The sequence below is a fragment of the Rhipicephalus microplus genome, chromosome 3 (assembly GCF_043290135.1).
Source record: "Rhipicephalus microplus isolate Deutch F79 chromosome 3, USDA_Rmic, whole genome shotgun sequence".
Taxonomy (NCBI): Eukaryota; Metazoa; Arthropoda; class Arachnida; order Ixodida; family Ixodidae; genus Rhipicephalus; species Rhipicephalus microplus.
Window position 1 is genome coordinate 68306088 of NC_134702.1, and position 24859 is coordinate 68330946.

Sequence of the window (24859 nt, forward strand, 5' to 3'; positions counted from 1 at the left end):
AACTGTAAAACGATGGAGAAGCGCCATTGTATGCCTATAGCTATGAGTATTAGAATGAACTATAAACTAAGAATGTGTGTGTTAGAATGCCCCCAAACAACGTATGTGCTACTGAGCGTGGCAGAGAAGCAGAACAAGCGAGAAGTGGAATAGCAGGCAATACTAGCAGCACTTAATCATGCAATTTTTTTTTCGATCACCACAGCAACGCACGTTCGACTTTCTATCTTGTACATGAATGGAAATGAGACCGCTGACAGCTGAATGCGTCAGCGTCGCTGGTACCCGAGACGAAGTCACATCACACTGCTACCAACCACCGCACGCTTGTTATTAGGTTGGCAACACATGAAAACGATTAGCACCGGAGCCAAGGAATGTTTCAGCGTCATACAATTCGTGAATACACCTATATAAGTACGTGCGATTTCACATCACCGAAATTTGGTGGCTAGTGCGAGGTTCGCTTTCAGCGATGATGAATACCGATGTTGAAAACAAACATAGTGCAGATAAAAACTCCTCTGTATGCACTACGCAATGTTTCGGGCGTTGTATATGGTTTTCATGTTGTTACGGAAACTACCATAGATTTTATTCAGCCGAAGTTCCTCGAATGTGCTCGTTCATACGAACCAGAGGGTAGAGGCCTACGCTGGATGCAGATGACACCGCTCTGAATTAATCCGCGGTAGGCGAGGGCTCATGCTCAAAGCTTCGAACCTCCGAAGTCTGTTTACACTCGTTTTAAGCACAGAAAATCACAGATATGCACAAAAACACTGACATGCTCCAGTATTCTGTGCGATGTTATCGCTCAGTCGACGATCGCACTCGGGACCGGCACAAGCATAGCCGGCCGGCATGCGCTGGATTTGTCGGCGTCGCTCAAACTCGGCACGAAACCGCGTCACGCTGGTAGCACTCGCAGTCGTTCGTCGTGTCGTTGTCGTTCTAGATTACGAAGCGGTCATCCAGGCACATTTGTAGTAGTTTCCGTGCTTGCTTCCAGCACTCGGCCGTGCCTTCGAAGTGGCGGCCATTAGGCATAACATTCGGAGGCATCGCGGCCTCTGGTTGGTTGGCACGCAGCTCCTGGTTGGTTGGCACAGCTGTACGCGTGGTGACGTAGCGAACGCGTGGCAAAAATATCAAGCCCGGCTTGATCCCTCGCGCCTCCTCACGAGGCCCCTCCGACGCCGACGCCGAGAGGCGCATTTGACGCTTTTGACGCGTAGACGCGAGCATACGTGCGCTCGTGGTTGGCACTTAAGAGAGCGTGCGTGTGCCGCCCCTCTAGTCCGGCCGTGCCACCGCTCGTTTAGTCCTTGGAGTGTGCGCTGGATAGCTGTAATTCTATATGATTAGTATATGAAGGAAATATGTGATATGGCGGTACTTGGAGTGTTCACTAGATGAACGGATGGACAAACAGACAGATAGATGCACGGACGAAAGCAGGGACGAACAGACGGACGAATGGACGCACGGATTGACGGATGAACAGATGAACGGACGCATGAAAGGGCGAATGAACACACAAACGGGTGCATGGACGAATGCACGGACGGGCGGACACAGGGACGGACAGACGGATGGACGCATGGACGGTGGCACAGACGTATGCATGGGCGAACGGAAACAAAAACGAACGGACGGACGGAGGCGCGAACCAACTGACGGACGCTTCGCCCCACTCATCATCATGCACTACGTGAAGTGCATATGCTGTGTATTTTAATATTTAGTAAGCTGGTCACAGATTTCTTTCAAGGTGGTGGCTGTTTGAGATGAAGCAATGAATTAACTGACCTGTGAAGCTGATTGTTAAAAATTGGCACAGCCCACGTACAGTGGGAATCACTTATGTGCGAAGCACGAGGGAGAAAGGTTGATATATCACTTTAAAATTAGCACAGCGTTAGGAGGCGGATGCAAATTATGGTGCACATGACTTCCATGTCATGATTATCATGTTTAAAGCCCCGCCGCGGTGGTCTAGTAGCTAAAGTACTCGGCTGCTCACCCGCCTGTGGCGGGATCGAATCCCGGCTGCAGCGGCTGCATTTCCGATGCAGGCGGAAAGGTTCTAGGCCCGTGTGCTCAGATGTGTGTGCAGGTTAAAGAACCCCAGGTGGTCGAAATTTACGGAGCCCTCCACTACAACGTCTCTCATAATCATACGGCGGTTTTGGGACATCACATCCCACATATCAATAAAATCAATCAATTCACGTCCCGCGATACCACAATTGGTACGTGTGAAGCTAGCCAAACGGCCACGAGTGCATCATGAGCGTGCCATGTAGCCATGTTCATACATGACATGCATCTCATGATTATCGTGTTAGGGTCTGTCGCTTATGTTTGCCACGCAGTCATGTCATACTATACCTGTTTTGCAACATGACATGTGTACAAAACCACCGCAAAAGCAGCAAGGCCATGAAATGTAAATCATGACATTCATGACATCCGTATCATGATTTTCATGTTATGACCAATCAGTCACGATCGTCATACAGTCATGTTATGCCATGCCAATATTGGTATCGATACCGTTATCAAAATGGCCAGGACAGAAAAGTCGTAGGCTTCTAGATAGATAGATAGATAGATAGATAGATAGATAGATAGATAGATAGATAGATAGATAGATAGATAGATAGATAGATAGATAGATAGATAGATAGATAGATAGATAGATAGATAGATAGATAGATAGATAGATAGATAGATAGATAGATAGATAGATAGATAGATAGATAGATAGATAGATAGATAGATAGATAGATAGATAGATAGATAGATAGATAGATAGATACGCTCAAAGCCGCCGAAGTTCGCTAAAAAACGCTTCGCATTTGAAAAACTCCCATAATGTGTATTGATTCAGTTTTCTTAATCTTCCAGAGCTACATCTACCGGAATTGCACAGGCGTGTGTGGAGGTGATGAGGCAATAATAGAACCGAACGGAAAGCCATGTTGGGTAAGTTTTTATTACAATAACAATTATATGGACCCTCGTGCCGGTTTTTTCACCGTCATCCTGATGTCCTGCATGTGCATGTATATACGGAAAAATAGAGTATAACGCACGTTGGTTTTGTATGGCATATTTGCTGACATTTGAGCTGGTGGAGCAGCTTTTGTCGAATAGTTGTATTTTAACGAAGGCTGCTCCACCAGCCCAAACATCAGCAAATATGCTGACGTTTAATATATATATATATATATATATATATATATATATATATATATATATATATATATATATATATATATATATATATACGCTTTTAGAACAGGAACAACGGAAGCGTTTATTTCGACATTATCGGCCAGCGTCTAGCCTTTGTTAGGAATTAGGGTATTTGATGTTCACCCTCACATTTATAATATTTCGTGCGAAAAACTGAGAGCGAGAAAGCGGTAAATACAGGAAAAAAATTGGCAGAACTCGCGTACTGTGGGAATCGATGATATGCTAAGCCCGAATGAGGAAGGAAGGTTGATATGTCACTTTAAAATTAGCGCAACGTTACGAGGTGGGCGTAGATTATGCCGTACATGACTTCAATGCCATGATTTTTATGTTTGGATGTGTCATCTACCTCCATCACCTGTTCACGCCACGTAATACCAAATTTAGTATATGTAGAGCTAGCGAAATGACCGTGAGCGCGCTATGAGGGCTGCAGGTAGTCATGTTTTACGTAACACGCGTACCATGATTATCATGCATGTTTGGACGTGTCATTTACCTTCGTTATTTATTAACGTCACGTGATGCGAAATTTCATATACGTGGAGATAGCGAAACGGTTACGAGCACGCTATGAGCGTAGCATGTATCATGTTTCAAATGACATGCATATCAACGTTATTGCGTATAGATGTGTCATTTACTTTCATCGTCTATTCACGTCACCTTATACCAAATTCGGTATATGTGGAGATAGCGAAACGGCCACGTGCACACTGTGAACACAGCATATAGTCATTTTACATGACGCGCATGTCATGATTACCATGTTTGGGCATGTCACGTACCTTCATCATCGATTCACGCCCCGTAATACCAAATTTGGTACGTGAAGCTAGCGAAACGACTATGAGCGCATCATGAGCGTGGCGAGTAGTGATAAGTAGTAATAACAGGAAAATCATGACAAGCATGCCATGAGTCTCATGTTAAGGTCTGTCACTTATGTTCGCTACGAAATGACGTCATAAGATACCAGTTTTGTAAACTGTCCTGTGAATGAAACCACCGCAAAAGCAGCAAGGCCGTGAAATGTTTTTCATGAAATGATTTTCATGTTATGACTAGTAAATCATACTCGTCATACAATCCTGTTATGCCATACCAAGTTTGGTATCGATACCATTATCAAGACGGCCAGGAGAGCTAAAGTCACAGATAGATAGATAGATAGATAGATAGATAGATAGATAGATAGATAGATAGATAGATAGATAGATAGATAGATAGATAGATAGATAGATAGATAGATAGATAGCCTCAATATCGTGGAAGTTCGCTAAAAATGCTTCACATTTAAAAACAAAGAAAAGAAAAAGGAAATAAAACTTCTTCATGGGTCACTGCGCTATGCGAGTGGCGTTGTGACTGCTTATTGTCTTAGAAGCATTGTGTTGAGTGAAATTCGCCAGACTTTGGCCGACAATAAGCGATTATATATATATATATATATATATATATATATATATATATATATATATATATATATATATATATATATATATATATATATATATATATATATATATATATATATATATATATATATATTGCGACGTGCTCCTTTCCACGCCTTCAGTAGGCCTGAAAGACGTGGCCTAAAACAGTTACCTCCGAGGCACAGAACCGACTCAAGGGTCATCCCAACTAACGATGCAGATGAAGAACACTGGGTGATGATGGTTTCATACAGGTGATGAAGAAGCGTGCTTTAAATGCCCACACTAATTCTCCACGCATGAGAGCGGCCATCCTGGCCACAACTTATACATGCGAAGGCTTCATAAGCGAGACATGCACTCTCTCGGTACCGCGAAAACGCCGGAGCAAACACAGGTTCAACGCGATAATTAACGGGTGAGGTCTGCTCTAAGACTGTGTATGGGCCGAGGAACCGAAACTGAAATTTGTTGCACAAGCCAGGAGTGCGAACTGGTGTCCGGAGTAGCACCTCGTCGCCCGGTTTGAAGGTCACAGTGAGGTGGGATGCGTCATACAGATTTTTACGGGCTTGTTGTCCCTCCTTAGTGTTGTGTCTGGCGAGCTGGCGACAGTGATGGAGGCGGGACACATATTGTTCACAGGAGGATGCCGATGGTGGAACCGGGGCTGTCAAGAACGAGACGTCCAGAAAGAAAGATGGTGATCAGCCGTAGACAAAGTAGAATGGCGAGTAGCTAGTTCTGCGTTGTACAGTAGTAATATGAGCGAACGCAACGAACTTCAAAATTGTGTCCCCGTTGGTGTGGTATGGCTCAACGTACATGGCTATCACGTCGGACAGAGTGCGATTAAAGCACTGAGGGAGCACGCTGATTTGGGAGTGATAGCTGGAGGTTGTCTTGTGGCTGGTGCTGGAGGCTTTAAGCGATTCCTCCACAATTTGCGAAATAAAAGCTTTTCCACGGTCACTCAAGATGACACGAGGAGCACCGTGACGCCAGACGAAGGCTTCAAGCATAAATGTAGTCACGTCAGAAGCGGAGGCCGACTTCACGCAGGACGTTGCAGCGTAACGTGTGAAGTGGTCGACAGCTGTCACTATCAATCGATGGCCACTAGGAGTCGTGGGAAGGAGACCATATAGATCAATGGCAACGACTTCAAATGGTGCCCACGAAGATGGAATTTATTGATTGATATGTGGGGTTTTACGTCCCAAAAACACAATTTGATTATGAGAGACGCTGTAGTGGAGGGCTGCAGAAATTTCGACCACCTGTGGTTCTTTAACGTGCACCCAAATTTGAGCACACGGGTCGACAACATTTCCGCCTCCATCGGAAATGCAGCTGCCGCAGCCGGGATTCGATCCCACGATTTGCGGGTCAGCAGCCGAGTACCTTGGCCACTAGACCACCGCAGTGGGGCGGACATGGAAGTGGTTGCAGCTCTCCGGATTGAGGTGATTTTAGAAGCTTTCGGTACTGACAAAGGTTGCAGGAGGCGACGTACTTTGCTACGCTGGCGGACATTCTTGGCCAGTAGAAATGACCTTTAATGTGATCGTACGTTTTCTGGAAACCAAAGTGACCAGCAGTCAGGTCGTTGTGGTAGGCCTTAAGAATATCGGCTTGAAGAGAGCGAGGCAAAACGGGTGCCCAGCGTTGACCATCTGGGTGATACATGTAATAGTAAAGAACGCGGTTATCGAGCTTGAAATGCCTGAGCTGTCGCCGAAGGTGGGCGTTAGACGGTTGTGATTTCCCCTGAAGGCGATCTGTGATGCGTCTACACTAAGCGTCAGCGAGTTGATGCGTTATGATGAAGCCGTGGTCGCCAGGAGGGATCTTGTCAATGGCGGCTAAGGACGAAACAGGTGTGGAAGAACTATCCGAGCGTTCATCGCTGAAGTTAGTAGCGGAAGCAGTGGACGGTGCCGTAGGAGGTTGGTGGCGGAGGTTGCTCCTTGATTACCCGTTCCTGCTCACCCGCTTTACCTCCTGGAGCTTCGCTCAAGTCACCCTTAGGGCTACGTGTACACCAGCATGCAGCAGGACGAACCCTCAGGAGCTTCTCTCTTTACCCCTCCGGCCACGACTGCCGCAGCTACTCACTCTTGGATCGTCAGTGGACCCCCTCGCGAGCCCACTCTATTTGCTGGACACTGAAATGAGGACTTGGACGACTGGCTACACCAGTATGACATATTGAACACAGCGAACCGTTGGTACAGTCTGCACAAGCTCCGCCACGTCTCCTTTTGCCTTACTGGCGTGGTGAAGACTTGGTTCTTTTAACCACCAGATCAACTTTCCCAACTGGAACGTCTTCAAAGAACATCTCCGAATAGTCTTCGCTACTCCGGCAGTTAGAGCTAGTCTGGAGAAAAGAACACTTGATGGTCGCAAACAACTAGGAGAGTCGTATACTTCGTATATTGATGATGTTCTCTCTCTCTGTCGACGCATCAACGCCTCCATGACAGAGACAAAGTCCGCCATCTGCTCAAAGCTATAGAGCAGGTCGCCTTCAATGCTTTGGTCGTAAAGGATCCAAGTACTCTTGCTGACATTGTAGCTATGTGCTAGTGCCTGGACGAGCTCAAATCCGCATGGCTGCAACTGTACAACTCTCCTGCAGCCATCCCTGACAACCCTACTGCCTACCCTTCATTAGGAGCCATTATCCACATCATGATACGAGAGGAACTGCAGTCGCTTGGGTTTCCAGTGCGCCAGTTTTCTTCTGACACCCCCAGTACAAATTTACAGGACGTCGTCAAGGAGGAGTTGGTGGCTATGACTCCGAGGCACAGGACTGATTCAATGATCATCCCCCAATGATCAGGATGAAGAACACTAGGTGATGATGGTTTTGTACAAATGATGAAGAGTGCTTTTGGCGCGCGGGGAGCTTTGGCGAGGTAGAGAAAGAGAGGCAGAATAAGAACAGCCTGCCGGCAGCAAGAGCGTTGTCTTTTAGTTTTGTCTAATTCATTGCAATGGCACAGCTGACGAAGAAGTCCTACGTCCCGGTTTCGTCGTCCAGGACACCCGCCAACGTGTATCCACGGTAAGCGCAGCTTTAGGACGGCTTGCAGGCCTCCTCGGCAGCTGTTCATTTTCCACCACTGCCAACACCGTTCGCAAACGGCGTGTCAAGGCCTCCTCGGCATTTCCAGTCCACATTACCGGTACCAGTTCACTACAGGCGACGCCGTCCACGCGTCTTTAGTTATGGATTCTGCCATGAGCACAGGAACCACCACTTACTGCACGAACCCCGCCCGTGGTCGATTGGGCACCCCTACCGACAGGGGCGCAGAGTTCAGGTGTGTCCTCACGCAACTGTCCCAACAGCTACAACGTTTGGCGTCGGTGAGCTGCGGGGTACAGCCATCTGCCTTACCATATACCGCTCTTTTGGAAATACCGGAGTTTCAGGGCTTCCAGGGCGACGCCAATTCATGGGTGGCAACTGTCGATGCAGTCGGTTCTCGTCATGCCTGGCCCGATGGTCACAAATGGTAGGTGGCCATCGATCATCTTCAGGGTGGTGCCAAGGCATAGCATAGGTACAAGGGCATGAAGCACCGGTCCTGGCGGAATCGGAGCACCACGTTCATCGCTGTTTGCGGCCGGGTGCAGGGCACACGTGTGGTCAACCCCACAAACACCGACCACAAGGCTCAGGGTCACCTCTTCGAGCCCGCAGCTAGAGACGGCAACTCATCCTCAGGCAGCTAGGAATCCTGTCATCACACGAGCACTGTACTCGGCTTCCTCTCTCAGCCAGTGTAGAAAAAGGAGCTCCCGCTAACTTTCCCTGACCTAACCGACGACGTGTTAGCACTACACGCATGACATCGACCCACTGAAAACCGATCGCGGCAGCTACCAACGGTGCAGGTCCGCGTCGATGGAATGGGTGAGCTCACGGGCTCACGGCTGTGGTGCAAACAGGAGCTCCACGTTCTGCTCTGCATGAATGATACGCCCTAGTCACCATCCAGCATTGGTATGATGCACCCTTGTGTGGCCTCGGTGGGAACGCGTGGTCTCTCGGTTCGCTTCGGTTGGAGATATACCAAATCCGTAAGCAAGTTCGTTCCCGCCGTTCCAGTGTTTGATTACTTGCTCGCAAACATGATTTTGGGAGCTGACCACCTCTTGTCTCGTGAAGCTCCGCTCATCATTGACGGCGGTGAGGTAAAGCTCCGCTTTTGACTACGAGTGTTCTCTTGGCCTCAAACTACCCAGAAGGAAGAACGGCACCACAGATGTCCAGTAACGAGAGCAATCTCAGTGAGCAGCCGGAAGCACACATGTCAACTTCAAGGCAGTCATTGGTCGAGTGTGCAAGTTCCATCGATGCGTTCCAAGCAGAGAGAGCCATCATCGGCCGTTCCGGCAACATGGTGTCCGATCTTGCCGATGATGACAAGTACGCCATTCTGAATAGCGGCGCACCACCTGAACGGCATGCAGACCACCACGAAGCCATTCGTTTGACCATAAACATCACCCCTGATTGTTCGCGCCATGACCAGTTTGGTCACAGGAAGATCGATGATTCCCATTGCCTGTGCGCACTCACTCTTATCCTGTGTTGTGCAAGCATTTGCCGGCTCGGCACGCAAGTGCGCATACAGACCACACACCCCAAACTCATACGGCATCATTATCTACTCGGCAAGCAACGACCAGTTCATCACACGTACTCTCACCCACCAGATCTTCAAACCGAGTAGCAGTGACGTAAATACAGACGACCGAGGCACAGCCAGTTTCGTCTCCTTGAGTCGCCATAGACCTAAGTGCGAGTAAATGCCATGCCCATCATCGACAGCGACACTGTGACCGACCGAGGCAACGATTCCACTCAGAGCGTGCCACGTCACAGCGTGGCCGCGTCCGGCCGCGGCGAAACAACCAGTGCCGCCCACCGGAGCCATCTTTCAAAAACTTCCGGATGAGGTTCAAGCGTGGCCGAGCCCAGCCACTCCGGAACAGCCAGTGCAACCCACCAGACACATTCTCGACAGTCCGCGCACTCACAGTCATGGCCAAGTGCGAGGACGAAGAATGGGACCAGGGCGTCGGGTGCGCGGGGAGCTTGGGCGAGGTAGAAAATACGAGGCAGTATAAGAACAGCCGGCCCGCAGCAAGGGTTTTGATTCTTAATTCTGTCTGAATCATTGCTATATATATATTGTAGACATTCATTAAGGACATCTACTTTCTTCACATATGTTCATCATCATGAGTGGTCGTCATTTTCCTCTCTCTGCTGGGGGAACTTGGCTTGCCTGGGTTCTGTTCCTTAGGTGTGCTCACTTCATCGTGTCTTCTGGGCCTAGTAAAGGTTGGATTCACCATTGCATCACAAGTGGTACAGTGTGCTCTGTGATCTTCCGTCTTCTCCTAGCCCACTCTACCTCCTAGAGCTCCGCTCAGGTCATCGTCTGTGCCAGGTATCCAATAACATGCCTCAGGACGAGCCAACCGGCTCTTTTACGTCTACATCCATGGCCCCGGCTACCACGGCCTATCCATCGTGGATTATCACCGCGCACCAGCGTGAGCCGCCCACGTTTGCCGGACTTCGAGGTGAAGATGTGGAGGATTGGTTGGACCAGTTCAATCGAGTGAGTTCCACAAACAACTTGGATGATCCCACCAAGCTTCGCCGTGTTTCTTTTTACCTAACAGGCGTAGCGAAAAATGGCTTTTCAATCATGAAACGGACATCACGGACTGGACACATTTCAAGCAACAGCTTTGCCAAATTTTCGGCACCCCGGTGGTTCGTTCGGCTTTCGCCAAGAAGACACTGGATGCTCGCAAGCAACAATGCGGCGAGTCTTACACCTCGTACATAGAGGATGTGCTTGTTCTCTGTCACCGTTTCAGTACGTCCATGTCTGAATCATAGAGAGTTCGTCATCTATTGAAAGAGATCGGCATGGTCCCGTTCAATGCCTTGGTATTACAAAACCCGACCACAGTCGCTGACGTTGTTGCCACGTGCCAACACCTAGAGGAACTTGAGTCCCAATGGTTACAGCCGGGCAGCGCTGAAAACACCACCACGACCAATGCCTCAATGCGTGCTATGATCCGGGCTATTATACGGGGAGAGCTGCAATCTTTTGGCCTCTCAATGACACCGAGTCCACCTCCCCCCTCCAACACTGCTTTGCGCGATGTTATCAAAGAGGAGTTGGCGTCGATGACCGGGCCAGCGTATGTAGACTCTCCGGTATCTCGACTCCAGCCGACGTATGCACAAGTCCTCGATGGTTCACCACCCGACGTACAACCGATGCCCACACACTCTACGCCTGTCCCACTGGCTTCGATAACTCCGAGTGCACCTAGCCAGCCCTTTCGCCCACCATGGCGGCCACGTCGTCAGATCTGTTATTACTGCGGCTATCGGGGCCACATTGCACGCTTCTGTCGGAAATGTCAGCAGGACGAGTGCCGGGGATTCGACACCTACAGGCGGGATGATGGGACAAGCGGGTCCGCTTTCCAACGTCATCCTTATGATCCGCCGCTACGTCGCTCACCGTCTCCCACTGCGACATCCGAGCCAACCCTTTCTTACCGCTCTACTAGACGCCACTCACCATCACCCCTCCACCACTCCACGTCTCCATTGTGACCTGTCTCGCAATTCACCAACCAATACCCGGAAAACTAACCTCTGCAGCTTTTGGAGGAAAAGCTGCATCGAACGAAAAGGCAGATATTCCTTCAGTGCGTTCATATAATACGATAGCTGTTTTAATAGAAGGTCTGTACGTGGACGCTTTAGTAGACACTGGTGATTGTTTGTCGGTGATTGATTGTTCCTTGTGCTCACGTCTGCGAAAAGGCACCACCCCTTATGATCGACGTACGCTGCTCGCTGCTCAAGGGGGCGTCATTAGACCTGCCGCTATGTGCACCACTCGTGTTTTCATAGCTGCCATTCTCCAATTTGCGCAATTTGAAGTGCGGAGTTCGTGTGCCCACCAGCTCATATTAGGCTGGAATTTTCTGTCTACGGCAAACGCTTTCATTTGCTGTCGAAAAAATGTTCATATGATAGAAACTAACTATGCCCTTTATGCGGATGACAAGCCCGTGCGCTTTCTCGCTGCGGAAGATAACGAGCTACCACCTGGTCATCAGCGAATAGTTACCATCGCTTCTAACGTGATCGACTCTGGTGACGTGTTTGTCCAACCATCTGCACGCTGTCTCGCAAGAAGCATAGCCGTCGCTTCAGGTCTAGCACGGTTCGACAATGCCTCCGGACTTCTCTACGCTTCAAAACAGACGTCTGAAAAAATTCTCATTTCTAAAGGCACCGCAATGGCTTGCATTACCGAATTCCAACCTGTCCATGTTGTCCCGCTTATGCCAGCGCGTTTTGACCTTCCTTCTATTGGACGTTGACCAAGCATTTCTGTTTTTGCTGCGACTATTAGTCCAGAGCTGACCTCTTCACAGACTGATAAGTTGATTGCCTTGCTACATAAGCATAGGAGATTGTTTGATGCCCATTCCTCATCTCTGGGATAGACGTCGTTTATCACGCGTCGTATCCAGACCGATGGCACTTCCATCGTACGCCGTCGAACATATCGCATCTCTTCGTCCGAGCGTGAGGTCATGGAGAAAAATGTAGCCGGTATGCTAGAATGGAACATTATACGTCCCTCCGTGAGTCCTTTCTCATCCCCTCTTGTTTTAATAAGAAAAAAAAGATGGCTCCGTGCGATTTTGCGTGGACTACAGGTCACTTAACAAGTTTTCCCACAAGGATGTTTACCCCTGCCACGCATAGACGATGCTTTGGATTCACTGCAGGGTGTCGACTACTTCTCAAGCCTAGACCTGCGTTCGGGTTACAGACAGTTACCCATGCACGAGGATATAAAAGAAAAGACAGTGTTAAAAACACCATATGGGCTGTATGAATTCAATGTCATGCCATTCGGCCTTTGCACTGCTCCAGCAACATTCGAGCGGATGATCGTACGAGTTCCTTGTGCTATTTAGACGATATCGTTATTTTCTCGTCAACCTTCCCTCAGCGCTTGAAACGACTGGACGAAATTCTCGCGTGCCTTGCAAACGCAGGCCTTCAGCTAAACACCAAGAAGTGCTGTTTTGCGAGCAAGACAATTAAAGTGTTAGGTGGTAGTCGTCCCGTAAGCAAGGACGGTAGTCGTCCCGATCCAGACAAGATTTCTGTTGTTTAACACTTCCCGCGTCCTGAAAAAGCCAAAGATTTGCGCAGTTTCCTCGACCTCGCTACTTATTTTCCCCTATTCATTCGAGACTTCGCCTCAATAGCTTCACCATTGCACAAGTTGCTCAGATCAGGCATCGCCTTTGTGTGCTCTCCGGAATGTGAAGCAGCATTTGCCCAACTGAAGTGTGCACTCACATCCAAACCAGTCCTCTGTCATTTTGACAAAACCGTGCCTACGCTCCTGCATACAGACACTAGTGGTCAAGGCATCGAATAATTCTCCAATGGCGAGACGAATCTTCACGTGAGAAGGTCGTCGCATACGCGAGCCGTGCTCTGACCCCTGCCGAAAACAATTATACCATCACCGAACAGGAGTGCCTAGTGCTCGTATGGTCAATACAAAATTTTCGACTTATCTCCACGTCCACCACTTTACTGTGGTTACGGACCATCACGCCTTGTGCTGGCTCTCGACAATCAAGAACTTGTCCGATCGCCTTGGTCACTGGATTCTTCGCTTACAAGAATACGACTTCACTATTACATACAAGTCGGGAAACAAGCATCAAGAAGCCGATGCACTTTCGCGTTACGTGCTCTCTTCGGAGCCACTTAACAAATCTGCCACTGCTGCACTCGAGGAGCTTTCGGCCGTCTCTTCCCAACATGTTTCGTCCTTAGCTACTGTGGACCCATCTTCTCCACGCGAGTGTGGTTTGTTGGTATCCCAGCAACGTGCTGACCCTTACTGTCGCCGCATCATGGACCGTCTTGACTGGACTTGCCGGCCCCCTAACGCCCATCTTTGCCGACAGCTGACGCAATTCAAGCTCGACAACCACCATCATATCTACCACCCTGATGGTCAACGCTGGGTGCCCATTCTACCTCGCTCTCTTCAGGCTCAAGTCCTCAAAACAAATCACGACGACATGTCTGCTGGACACATGGGCTTCCAGAAAATGTATGACTGCATAAGATGTCACTACTACTGGCCGGGCTTGTCCAGCAGTGTCAAGAAGTACGTTGCCTTATGCGCCCTTTGTTAGCATCGCAAGCTACCTACATCAACTTGAAGTGGACAATTACAACCGCTCCCGTGTCTGCTGCAACCATTTGAGGTAGTTGGCGTTGACCTGTATGGTCCGCTTCTGATGAATGTCACGGGCAATCGATGAACAGTTACAGCTGTCGACCACCTGACCCACTACGCCGAAACAGCTCCCGTGCCTTCTGCATCCGCTTCGGAAGTGGTTGTCTTCATCCTTCGAGCAATAATCACTCGTCACGGAGCTCCTCATGTAATCCTGAGTGACCATGGAAGAGTATTTCTTTCAAAACTCGTCGAAGAAGTGCTCAAGGCATCCGGCACTACACACAAAACAAGTTCCAGTTACCATCCTCAGATGAACGGGCTGACAGAGCTCTTTCATCGCACACTGTCAGATATGACAGCCATGTATATTGAACCGGACCCCAGAAAACTGGGACACCATTGTGCCATTTGTCACTTTCCTATAATACCTCTGTACAGCGCCCAACCGGTTACTCGCCGTTCTGCCTCGTCCACGGTCGCTGCCCCTCTTTTTCCCTCGATGTTTCGTTCTTCTCTGTGCCTGTTAAACTATGTTCATCCTCAAGTGAAGAATACATGTCTCGTCCACTTCATTGCCGCCAGCTGGCTTGCGTTAGCACCGAAGCCAAGCAACAGGATCGCAAACTTGAATATTATGCCTCTCATCGCGCCGTGTCCTTCAGGCCTGGCGACGAAGTCCTCCTTCTTACACCAATTCGCCCTCCTGGCCTGTGCGAGAAGTTTCAATTACGCTTCATTGGCTCCTACACTGCCAGGCAGCAGAAATAGTCCACGTATCCCGCATGAAACCTTTCACACGGCGTTCTTCTTTGCTTTAAACTGCGGCTAAGAACTTTTCACGGGGGGGGGGGGGGGGGGGGAGCTAGTGTAGGTATTCATTAAGCACATCTACCTTTTTCTCACATGTTCATCATCATGAGTGGTCGTCATCTTCATCTGCTGTGGCAACTTGGCTTGCCTTGGTTCTGTACCTTCGGTGTGGCCACTTCATAATGTCTTCGGAGCCTAGTAAAGGTTACCTTCACCATTGCAGCGCAATAATATATATATATATATATATATATATATATATGTGTGTGTGTGTGTGTGTGTGTGTGTGTGTGTGTGTGTGTGTGTGTGTGTGTGTGTGTGTGTGTGTGTGTGTGTGTGTGTGTGTGTGTGTGTGTGTGTGTGTGTGTGTGTGTGTGTGTGTGGCAGAGGAAGAGAGCGTAGACAACACAGCACGCTGTGTTGGTGGCAGAGGAAGAGAGCGTAGAAGTGTGTGACTGCTGTGGACGAGTAAACAGTCGTTCACCTCGAGTGCTTCGTTTCTTTCATGACAGACTGGTGGAGGTGCAGGATACTGCAACGTCTTATATGTGGTGGTCCTGTACCAGAAGCAACCAACGCCAGTACACTAGAGTTTGCTGATATCCATCGAAGGAGCCGCCGCCTTCAAGGACTACCACCACAGTATGGCCCCTTGGAAACTTCAATGAGGACAATGCTTGCCACATCCGCAAATCAAACCGAGTATGGCCCTTCGCTGGCGTACGCTGTGTCATCAACACGCCTCGAACCCCTAACCTATTCCACGGCGATGCTGGTGAAGATTCGGAATATTGGCTCGGCTATGTTGACCGGGTCGCGGCCATTAACGACTTCGACAATCGCCGTAAGTTGAGGAACGTCTGCATCACCATTTTAGACATAGCAAGAGTGTGGTACAAGAACCACGAATCTTCATTCGCGAGTTGGCCAAGATCGCATCGGCAGCTTCGCAGGGCCTTCAGTAAACCCGCCTGGAAAGAGAGAGCAAAGCAGGCACTTTTTTGTGGTTTCAAATGCCGAACGAGAGCGTCACCATATTTGTCGAGAATACGCTTTGATTGTTTCAACGGGCTGAAACCCACATGCTAAAAGAAAGTGCGCCTGTTATTGCAAGGCGTAAGAGAGCAGCTTTTTAAGGGCCTTGTGCGCAACCCTCCTACGACGGTGTCGGACTTCATACGTCAGGCCCGACTTAACGAGCGCATGCTTTGGCAGTGGTTGTCGCAGTATGAACACCAAACCGCCTTGTCCGCTGAGTGTTCACTTGTTCTAGGGCGTGATGCAAGGCAAGAAGGTTCTCAGAGAACTGATACGGTATGTTGTACGCGAAGAACTCCAGAAATCTCATGCAGTGTCCCTTCCGAGTAACGCTTCTCTTCCGACGCCGTTCGGAACAAAATCAGGCAGTTCATTCATGCCTTACCAACATCGCCAGCCGTAAATCCTACGTTTTCCTATGTGAATGTCCTGCGCGTCTCTACACCATCAACGGCACGTTTGGTTCATCCACCTGCTGGGGCTCATCGACGTTTTCCAAGCTCAGTCCATTATTCAACTTTGCAGGCCCATTTTCATCCTGGCCCATGGAAGTCCACCGTCTGGCGTGCACCCGACAATCGTCGTTTGTGCTACCATCGTGCTGAGGTTGGATACATGTACCACGACATTTACTACCAACGAATAGGCCTACATGGATTCCACGTTGATGTGCGTTATTCACGCAACGGTGAGCGCCCAGCAGAAATTGAGGAATACTTCTAACGTAGTCATCACGCTCCTGCCCTACCACGACGACAGTCACGGTCGCCTTCACCCCGTCCGTCCGCATCAACACACCACGCCCGACAAGCCTTTGGGTTCCTCGGTGTCAGTGGCGCAAGCCTACACCAAAGAAACTAAAAACGGTGACCTCCGGAGGTGAGGGCACTGGCAAGAGAATCGAGAAATACCCTCCGGCGCTGTCTCAAGACACATCGTTACAGCCTGCTTCTGAAACCACGTCCGCTGCTATTACCGGTTCCATCGACTGTTACCCGGTGACTGCCCTTGTCGACACCGGAGCTGATTACTCGGCGATGAGTGCTTCATTGCCCCCCCTCCCCGTCTACACAAGGTGCTGATTCGATTGATTGATATGTGGGGTTTAACGTCCCGAAATCACAATATGATTATGAGAGACGTCGCAGTGGAGGGCTCCAGAAATTTCAACCATCTAGGCTTCTTTACCGTGCACCCAAATCTGAGCACATGGGCCTAAGATATTTCCGCCTCCATCTGAAATGCAGCTGCCGAAGCCGGGATTCGATCCCGTGACATGCGGCTCAGCAGCCGAGTTACACAAGGTGCTGACAACGTGGAACGGCCCACAACTAAGCACCGCTGGAGGGCACCTCGTATCACTTTTAGGAAGCTGTACCGCTAGACTTGAGATTTATGCGTCGTAATTTGTGGCATCATTCATTGTACTGCCCAACTGCCCTCGGTCAGTCACTTTGGGCATGAAAATCTCTTCAAGGGTGTGGAGCAGTAATTATTTTGCGTGATTTGTTCGTCAGTTTCACTGTGTTTTTCCAGACTCGCACAGCGAGAAAAAACATCGTCACATGGCCTTACGCGTAGTTGACAATGCCTCGAAGTAGTATCATCGTTCTTCTTGAGTGTCCTCAGGGACAGACAATAACGGGCACCACCGAAAGTAACCTCACGTTATTGTTTAATCGGGAAGTCGACATCGCTTGAAGTCTCGTTCAACTCCGACATGGTCAGACAACGCTTTTACTTACGAACTTCAGTCGTGAATACCGGCATTTTACGAAACGCACCATTATAGCTTACTTGGAGGCATTGGATGATTTGGACGCTTTCCCTTTGGTTACGACGATCTCGGCTAAGAACAGCTGTGGTACCGACGTGTCTAGTCACCTCAACGTTAATCGCCATTTAGAACAACACAACAAAGCAAGGCTTCTTAGTCTCCTGTCATCCTTTATGGACTGTTTTGTCACATGGTCAAAAGTCTGACAGACCTCTCTAACGAAGCACAGAATGGTCACAGAGCCAAACGCCCAACCCGTGCACGCCAACACGCTTACCGCGTGTCGCTGAAAAAACAGGATGCCATTTGTTATCAAGTGAAACGAATGCTCGACGACGACGTAATTCAATCATCGACAAGTCCTTGGGCGTCACCAGTTGTGTTGGTCAAAAAGAAAGATGATTGCTTATGATAGATTTGGGTGCACGTTAAAGAACCCCAGGTGGTCGAAATTTCCGGAGCCCTCCACTACGGCGTCTCTCATAATCATATGTTGGTTTCGGGACGTTAAACCCCACATATCAATCAATCAATCAATCGATTGCTTATGATATTTTGTAGACTACCGGAAACTGAACAAGATAACAAAAAAGACGTATATCTTTTTCCTCGCATCGATGACTCCTTGGGTCACCTGCGCCACGTGGTGTCTGTTACTTCTCCTTCATAAATTTCCGTAGCGGATATTGGCAGAATAATGTAAATAAACGGGACCGAGGAAAAACAGCGTTTATAACACCTGACGGTCTCTATGAATTTAAGTTCTCCCTTCTGGCCCATTCTGCGCTCCAGCCACATTCCAACGAATCAATGACACAATTATGTGTGACCTCAAGTGGCACACGTGTTTAGTGTATTTAGACGACGTACCAGTTTTTCTAAGACCTTCTAACAGCAAATTGAGCAACTCCAAGCTGTTCTTCTGGCTATACGTATGACCAGGCTGTCTTTGAAATGGGAAAAGTGTTATTTTGAGCATGAGAAATTCATATTTCTTGGCAATATTGTCAGCAGAAGCGGTGTTCATTCTGACCCTGAGCAGCCTACGACAGTTGCTTTGTTTCCGATACCGAAGACAAACCATGATGTACGCCACTTTCTGGGCCTTTGTGCTTATTACCGCCGCTTTATGCCGAATTTTTCTATAATCACCGACCGTCTACAACAACTAGTCAAGGATGACTTCATCTTTCGTGTGGGGTCCAGAACAATCCGATGCTTTACGCCACCTTCAACAACGCCTACAAACGCCACCGATCCTTGGCCACTTCGACACCGAAGCAGACATAGAAGTCCGCTCTTATGCGAATAACCTTGGCTTCGGAGCTATTCTCGTACAATATCAAAATGGCGTTGAACGCGTCATTGGCTACGATAGCCGCACAGTGTCATCTGCGGAGGAAAACTATACTCGACGACTCAAAACGAATGCCTGGCGGTTGTATGGACTATTACGAAATTCAGGTCATACCTGTATGAACGCCTCTTCCGAACCGTCAGTGACCACCACTCTCTCTGCTGGCTGGCGAATCTGAAAGCTACTTCGGGCCGTCTCACGCGCTGAAGCCGTCACTTACAAGAATATGATCTAACGATAGTTCACAAGTCTGACCAGAAACACACAGACGCCGGCTGTCTTTTTCGCGCACTCATCGAGATCACTGCAGAAGACAAGGATGAAGACTTCAGCTACCTTGCTGTTCTGGCATCATTAAACACGCCTGAGCATCAACGCGAGGACTTAGCACTGCAACCACTGATCGAATACTTTGAGCGATGACTCGCACAACACCCACATCAGTTTGCGCGTGAATTAGCATGTTTCTGTCTACACCAAGGCATCATCTTCCTTCTACGAAACTTTCCTTCTACGAAAACTGTTTTCGTCTTAGTTGTTTCTGTTACTCTCCGTGACAAAATTTTGCATGCTTGCCAGGACTAGCCATCTTCAGGGCATCTTGGCTTCGCGCGTACTTCGGCGGGGATCAAGAACAAATACTAGCGGTGGTACCTTACAAAAACCGTCAGGCAATGCTTCAAGACTTGCGCAGCTTGCCAACGCCGCAAAAGTCCACCGATAAAACTAGCCGGTCTGCTTCAGCCTGTACGACGCCATCACGCACCTTTTGAAAAGGTCGGGATGGATTTACTCGGCCCACTTCCGCAGTCCTAAGCTGGTAACCACTGGATTGTTGTTGCCACTTCTACAAGACGAGATACTGTAAAACACAAGCCGCCCAGTGAGCAACTGCTTCCGATGTGGCTAACTTATTCATCAAGAATACCATTCTCTGCCACGGAGCCCCACTGTCGTCATCACAGATCGTGGTACTGCATTCACGGCACAGTTGCTCCGAAATATCCTATTGCTGATTGGTACGAGAAACTGAACAGCAACTGCCTACCATCCGCAGACCAAAGGCTTAACTGAACACCTTTAAAAAAACGATTGCTGATATGCTCTCAATGTATGTCGCCAAGGATCACAAGAATTGGGACGAAACCCTACGGTATATCACATTTGCCTAGAATACGGATCTTCAGGAAACCACCGACTTTGGCCCTTTTCGTCTGGTTTACGGGCGTGCGCTACGTCACTACTATGCTTGACACCATGCTGCAGCCAACTATGCCAGATATGCTTACCCTGGATGCTGATGAATTTCTTATCACTATGCTAGGCACATGCTGCAACCAACTCTGGCGGACATGCCTACCCCGGATGCTGATGTATTTGTTAGGCGTGCCGAAGAAGCCCGGCAGCTTGGGCACCTTCGCAATTTATCGTAGAAAAATCAAGATGTTCGCTGAAACAACACCCATCACACAGCTGTAACATACGAAACGGGTTACTATAGTCCGAGTTTGGAATCCCATACGTCAACGTGGGCGCTTAGACAAATTGTTACGTCGGTACTTCGCACCCCACCGAGTTCTTCATCGTCTCGGTGAATTGAACTACGAAGTTGTCCCAGCAGACACTTCACACTGTTCTCGTAGACCACGCTCCTCGGATGTGACTCACGTCTCAAGGATGAAGCCGTACCATTCTCGTTGGCTGAAAGTCACGAACTTTGTTATGTGGAACTTGCCTTGAAGAATATTGTACATATCTTTTTCGTGTATTTTTATCTCGCTCTTGTGCTCCTCAAGGGACATAAAATATTTTGGCTACTTTTCACTGTTTTTTCGGAACCGCGGCATTCATGGGATGTTTCTTTTTGTTTGGGGAGAAGGGGTAATGCCACGCTTAGTTGATGGCAGAAGAGAGCGTAGAAGTGTGTGGTTGCTAGGGACGAGTAAATAATCGTTCGCCTCGAGTTCCTTTCGTGACACAATATATATATATATATATATATATATATATATATATATATATATATATATATATATATATATATATAAATAAATATATATATATATATAGATAGATATGACAACTGCCAGGCTCCACACTTCATCAGGCTTCACAGCGTTAGTGTAAATCTGCCTATTTACTTTTGATTAATTTTTTTTTCTTTATTGCCAACTTTCATGGCACCAGGCGAGCGTACACTATGGTGATCATGAATGTCGTATTGCTACTGCAAGACAAGCTTTCAGGCTTGAATAAATCTTGAGTGCACGTGCCCCACAGAAATCAAATAATTGCATTAGGTTACAAGTACCCCGGTCTTGCTGCAGTATCGCCAGCACGTGTTAGTGGCAATAGATTCAATGGGGACCTGCAATATTTTTCTGAGTTTTAATGAAATAGTCCCGCTACAGCACGTAGCACTTCACGAGTCAGGTGCCGCAGAAGTTTTTAAAATCCATCCAGCACGAGCAGAGTAACATGATTTAGGCGCACGCTTCTAGCCCTTTCTCTCCTCTCTCATCAGTAAGACAACTAATAGCTACGTAAGAAGAGTAATAACACGGGGACAAGAAGATTCTGCCTTTCGTCAGCGCACGTCATGAGGATGAGGAAATAGTTTTTTTTTTTTGCGAATTTGGGGCGTACTTTTAATGTGATCGCAAGCAAGCGCATGGGCAGGTGCTGCCATCCCGTAACATCCATGATAACTCGGCATCTAACTATGCTCAAATCGGCCAATGGTGGTTGCTTTGGGTATATGATGCAATAATTTGGATATATTGACACCTTTGCAGAGAGAAAGAGGAATCCACTTTAAGCCGATTTTAAGAATTAATTATAAATTGCGGGCCACGGCGCGTGCTGCTCTATAATGCTTGGCTACCCTGTTCTCGGGAGTCTCGACTGCCGATCAATACTGTTTTCTGACCAAGCACACAAAGTGTATCAGTATACTATTACATGGGCACCCACAACGCATCAGTCAAGCGAGGATAAAAGTTGGTGCAAGGGTGACTTTACACACACCCCTTCACCCAATCCCTGGTCAGAACCCTTATTCCGAACTACTAGGCGAAATTGTTCTACACGTGTATACTGCTAATACGAACCTTGCGTCAATGAACTTTACATTTCTATCTCCGAATTTCCTCCACCTGCATTCCTCAATATATAGGCTGTTTCAAGAAATTTGTTCAAAAATATTTAAAAACGAATATTTGCTTTCTGTCTTTGTATTTATTTTTTAGCTGCAGCCATCTTAAAATTGCCGCTGACATGAATTACATTTGTTTAAAGAAGTATTTTTATTTAGCGTATGACGGCCCACAAGAACTAAGAAATAATGTGCTCAGGACAAGCAGTGTGGTATTATTCTACTTCAGCTTGACTGAGTGGTTCAAAATTTTTATTTCACGTGCACGCACAGTGGTCATGATTTACATAGTATGGGGACGTGTGCAAAGCCACTAGATGCTGTGAGCTATGCGTATAGCCAGATTCGCCGAGGAACCTTGTTGATCTGTGTTGCACCTAAACTCGAGTTTGTTATTTTGAAAGGCCCTGCAGCACTTTTTTTTTCAAGTAGCATTAGAATGGATTATTTAAAGGAGCCTATTGCCTCCGGAATCCACCGTCGCAAAAAACCTTTATGAGTTTGTGCAGCACTAGCGGAGTAACAAAGATTTGTCGCACGCTGCTATTGCATTCTCTTTTCTCTCGTCGCGATGAAAGCGCTGAAAGCTCAGCAGGGAGGGATGGCACAGGGAAAAAAGATGTGCACCTGAGATCCTTCTGAACCTTTTTTGTGTTGTTTTTTTTTCGTTCTCTGATTACATGGCTCTTCAGTGTGATCGCGCACGCATGCGAGGACAAGTCGAGGTCTCCCGCGGCGGATCCTGTAACGACCAAGCGCGCCATGCTGCAATCAGCCAATGGCTGATACAACCGCTGTGATGAGTTATTTTTTAGCTTCTTCCGTCATTTTTCAAAAGACGAGAAAGCTATTATTAGGTGACTTTGAATACCTATTCTAATTTTTAGGGCACGTGCTAAGCTATATTATTTCGCTGACGTGTTCTCAGGAGCCTCTATTACCGATTAGCAGCGTTTGCAGACCATGCTCAAAAAGTGTTCTGAGCCCCCTTAACACTTCCATCATGCTAATATAGCCTTGACTCTAATTTGCCTTTCTTCCTTTTTTCTCTTTTTTAAATGTAGTTAACCTTGCCAGGTAGCCTGACTGCTTCCTTAAGGAGTCGCTCAGACCAAGCTCAAGGCACTATCGGAGTTTGTGTGGAGGGAGAATGCAAACCAAATAACAACGGGTCTGTAAGTGGCACCACAGTAGGTCCTGGAGGAAGCCCTGAAGAAGACACCGAAGAAAGTCTCGCAAAATGCCTGAAGAAGCTTTTGAAGAGTCTTTTGAAGATGGTGATGAAGACGGTTCAGAAAAACATGCTCAAAGAGATGCCAAAGACGAGCCAAGAGTAGGTCCTGAACCCTATGCTTATTCAAACGCTCAGAATAAAGACCTATGGTAATAAACGTAATCTGCCGCCTCATTAATTTTTATTCTAGTGTGTGAGTTTTTACCAGTTTACCTATAGCTGAATTAGGCTTAAGAAAGCAGCAAAACAAATCCCCTGTAGAAATCTTTACGAAAATTAGACGACAATGAAACAAAAAAAATCATTAAAATATGTTAACGATTCCAGAATACAGAACAATGGCCAACTTGATGTAATTACGAAAGAAGGACAATGAAGCCAACACATAATAAAAGCACTCTCTGATGCTTTACAAAAAATTATTTGTAGGTATTAACTCCAGTTGAGCAGGGATTGAGGATCGTATGGGCGTGTAGAAAACCTTACCAAGTTCCTGAGCTGCACTAATTTTTTTTCTCTCGGAAGTGAACAAAGAAAAAAGAACTTGCTGTCAATAGAAGCCAAACATGACAACTTTGTACAACTCAACCGATGCTACACCAGTAATGCTTCGACAAACGTTGTTCTCCTGTCTATTTTGTTTGGTATTTTTGTTCGTGTAATTCCAGGCGTGTCAGCCAGCGCCACACGTTGTCAGAGTGAAGAAAGTTGAACATTCTGATTTGCCTGCTAGCGTCACGTAGTGTCTGGACATTTTATAAACTGGCTGGGGCACGATAACCCTAGAAATTGAGTGATAAGCCGACAGTAGATTCGATGAGTGGGTATGATTTAATTTATGCAAGGGTCTGCCGTCTCAATATTTTACTTTAAAAATGTAACAGAAAACATGCAAATACCACCCTTTTTAGCCATAAAATGCACGGAATCACTTTTAGACACGAGTTCAACAACGCTGAATATTGCCAGTTTTCACAGTATTGGTAGAACTATTATGTTTCCGCGCTCCACCACACCCAAAACTGACAAAAGAGGATTGACGATTGATTGATTGATATGTGGGGTTTATTGTCTCAAAACCACCATATGATTATGAGAGACGCCGTAGTGGAGGGCTCCGGAAATTTCGACCACCTGGGGTTCTTTAACGTGCACCCAAATCTGAGCACACGGGCCTACAACATTTCCGCCTCCATCGGAAACTGACAAAAGAGGAAAGCGTAATACTGAGACGGATGCAAAGCAGCACATCCACACATGGGGCCCCAATGCACCGTCTCTACCCAACGAGATATAGCTCTATGTGCCCGCTTTGCAACGTACCGGACACCCTGGCGCACTTGCTTCTTGCATGTCAGTGTATTGCCAGGCGTAATCTGAAACAACACACGACTGATAACGAAGGAGGACGAACGAACGAAGACCTAACC

General features: G+C 47.7%; 1 protein-coding gene across 1 annotated transcript in view; it reads left to right on the plus strand.

The window, feature by feature from the left end:
* LOC142803770 (uncharacterized) overlaps positions 1 to 23591 on the plus strand; it is a 101660-nt gene extending 78069 nt beyond the window's left edge. The window contains exons 7-8 of the mRNA XM_075889731.1: positions 2914 to 2991; positions 23260 to 23591. Of these exons, the coding sequence (XP_075745846.1) occupies positions 2914 to 2991; positions 23260 to 23532 (351 nt within the window). The 3' untranslated portion in view covers positions 23533 to 23591. The remainder of the gene's footprint in view (positions 1 to 2913; positions 2992 to 23259) is intronic.
* The last annotated feature ends 1268 nt before the right edge of the window (positions 23592 to 24859 follow it).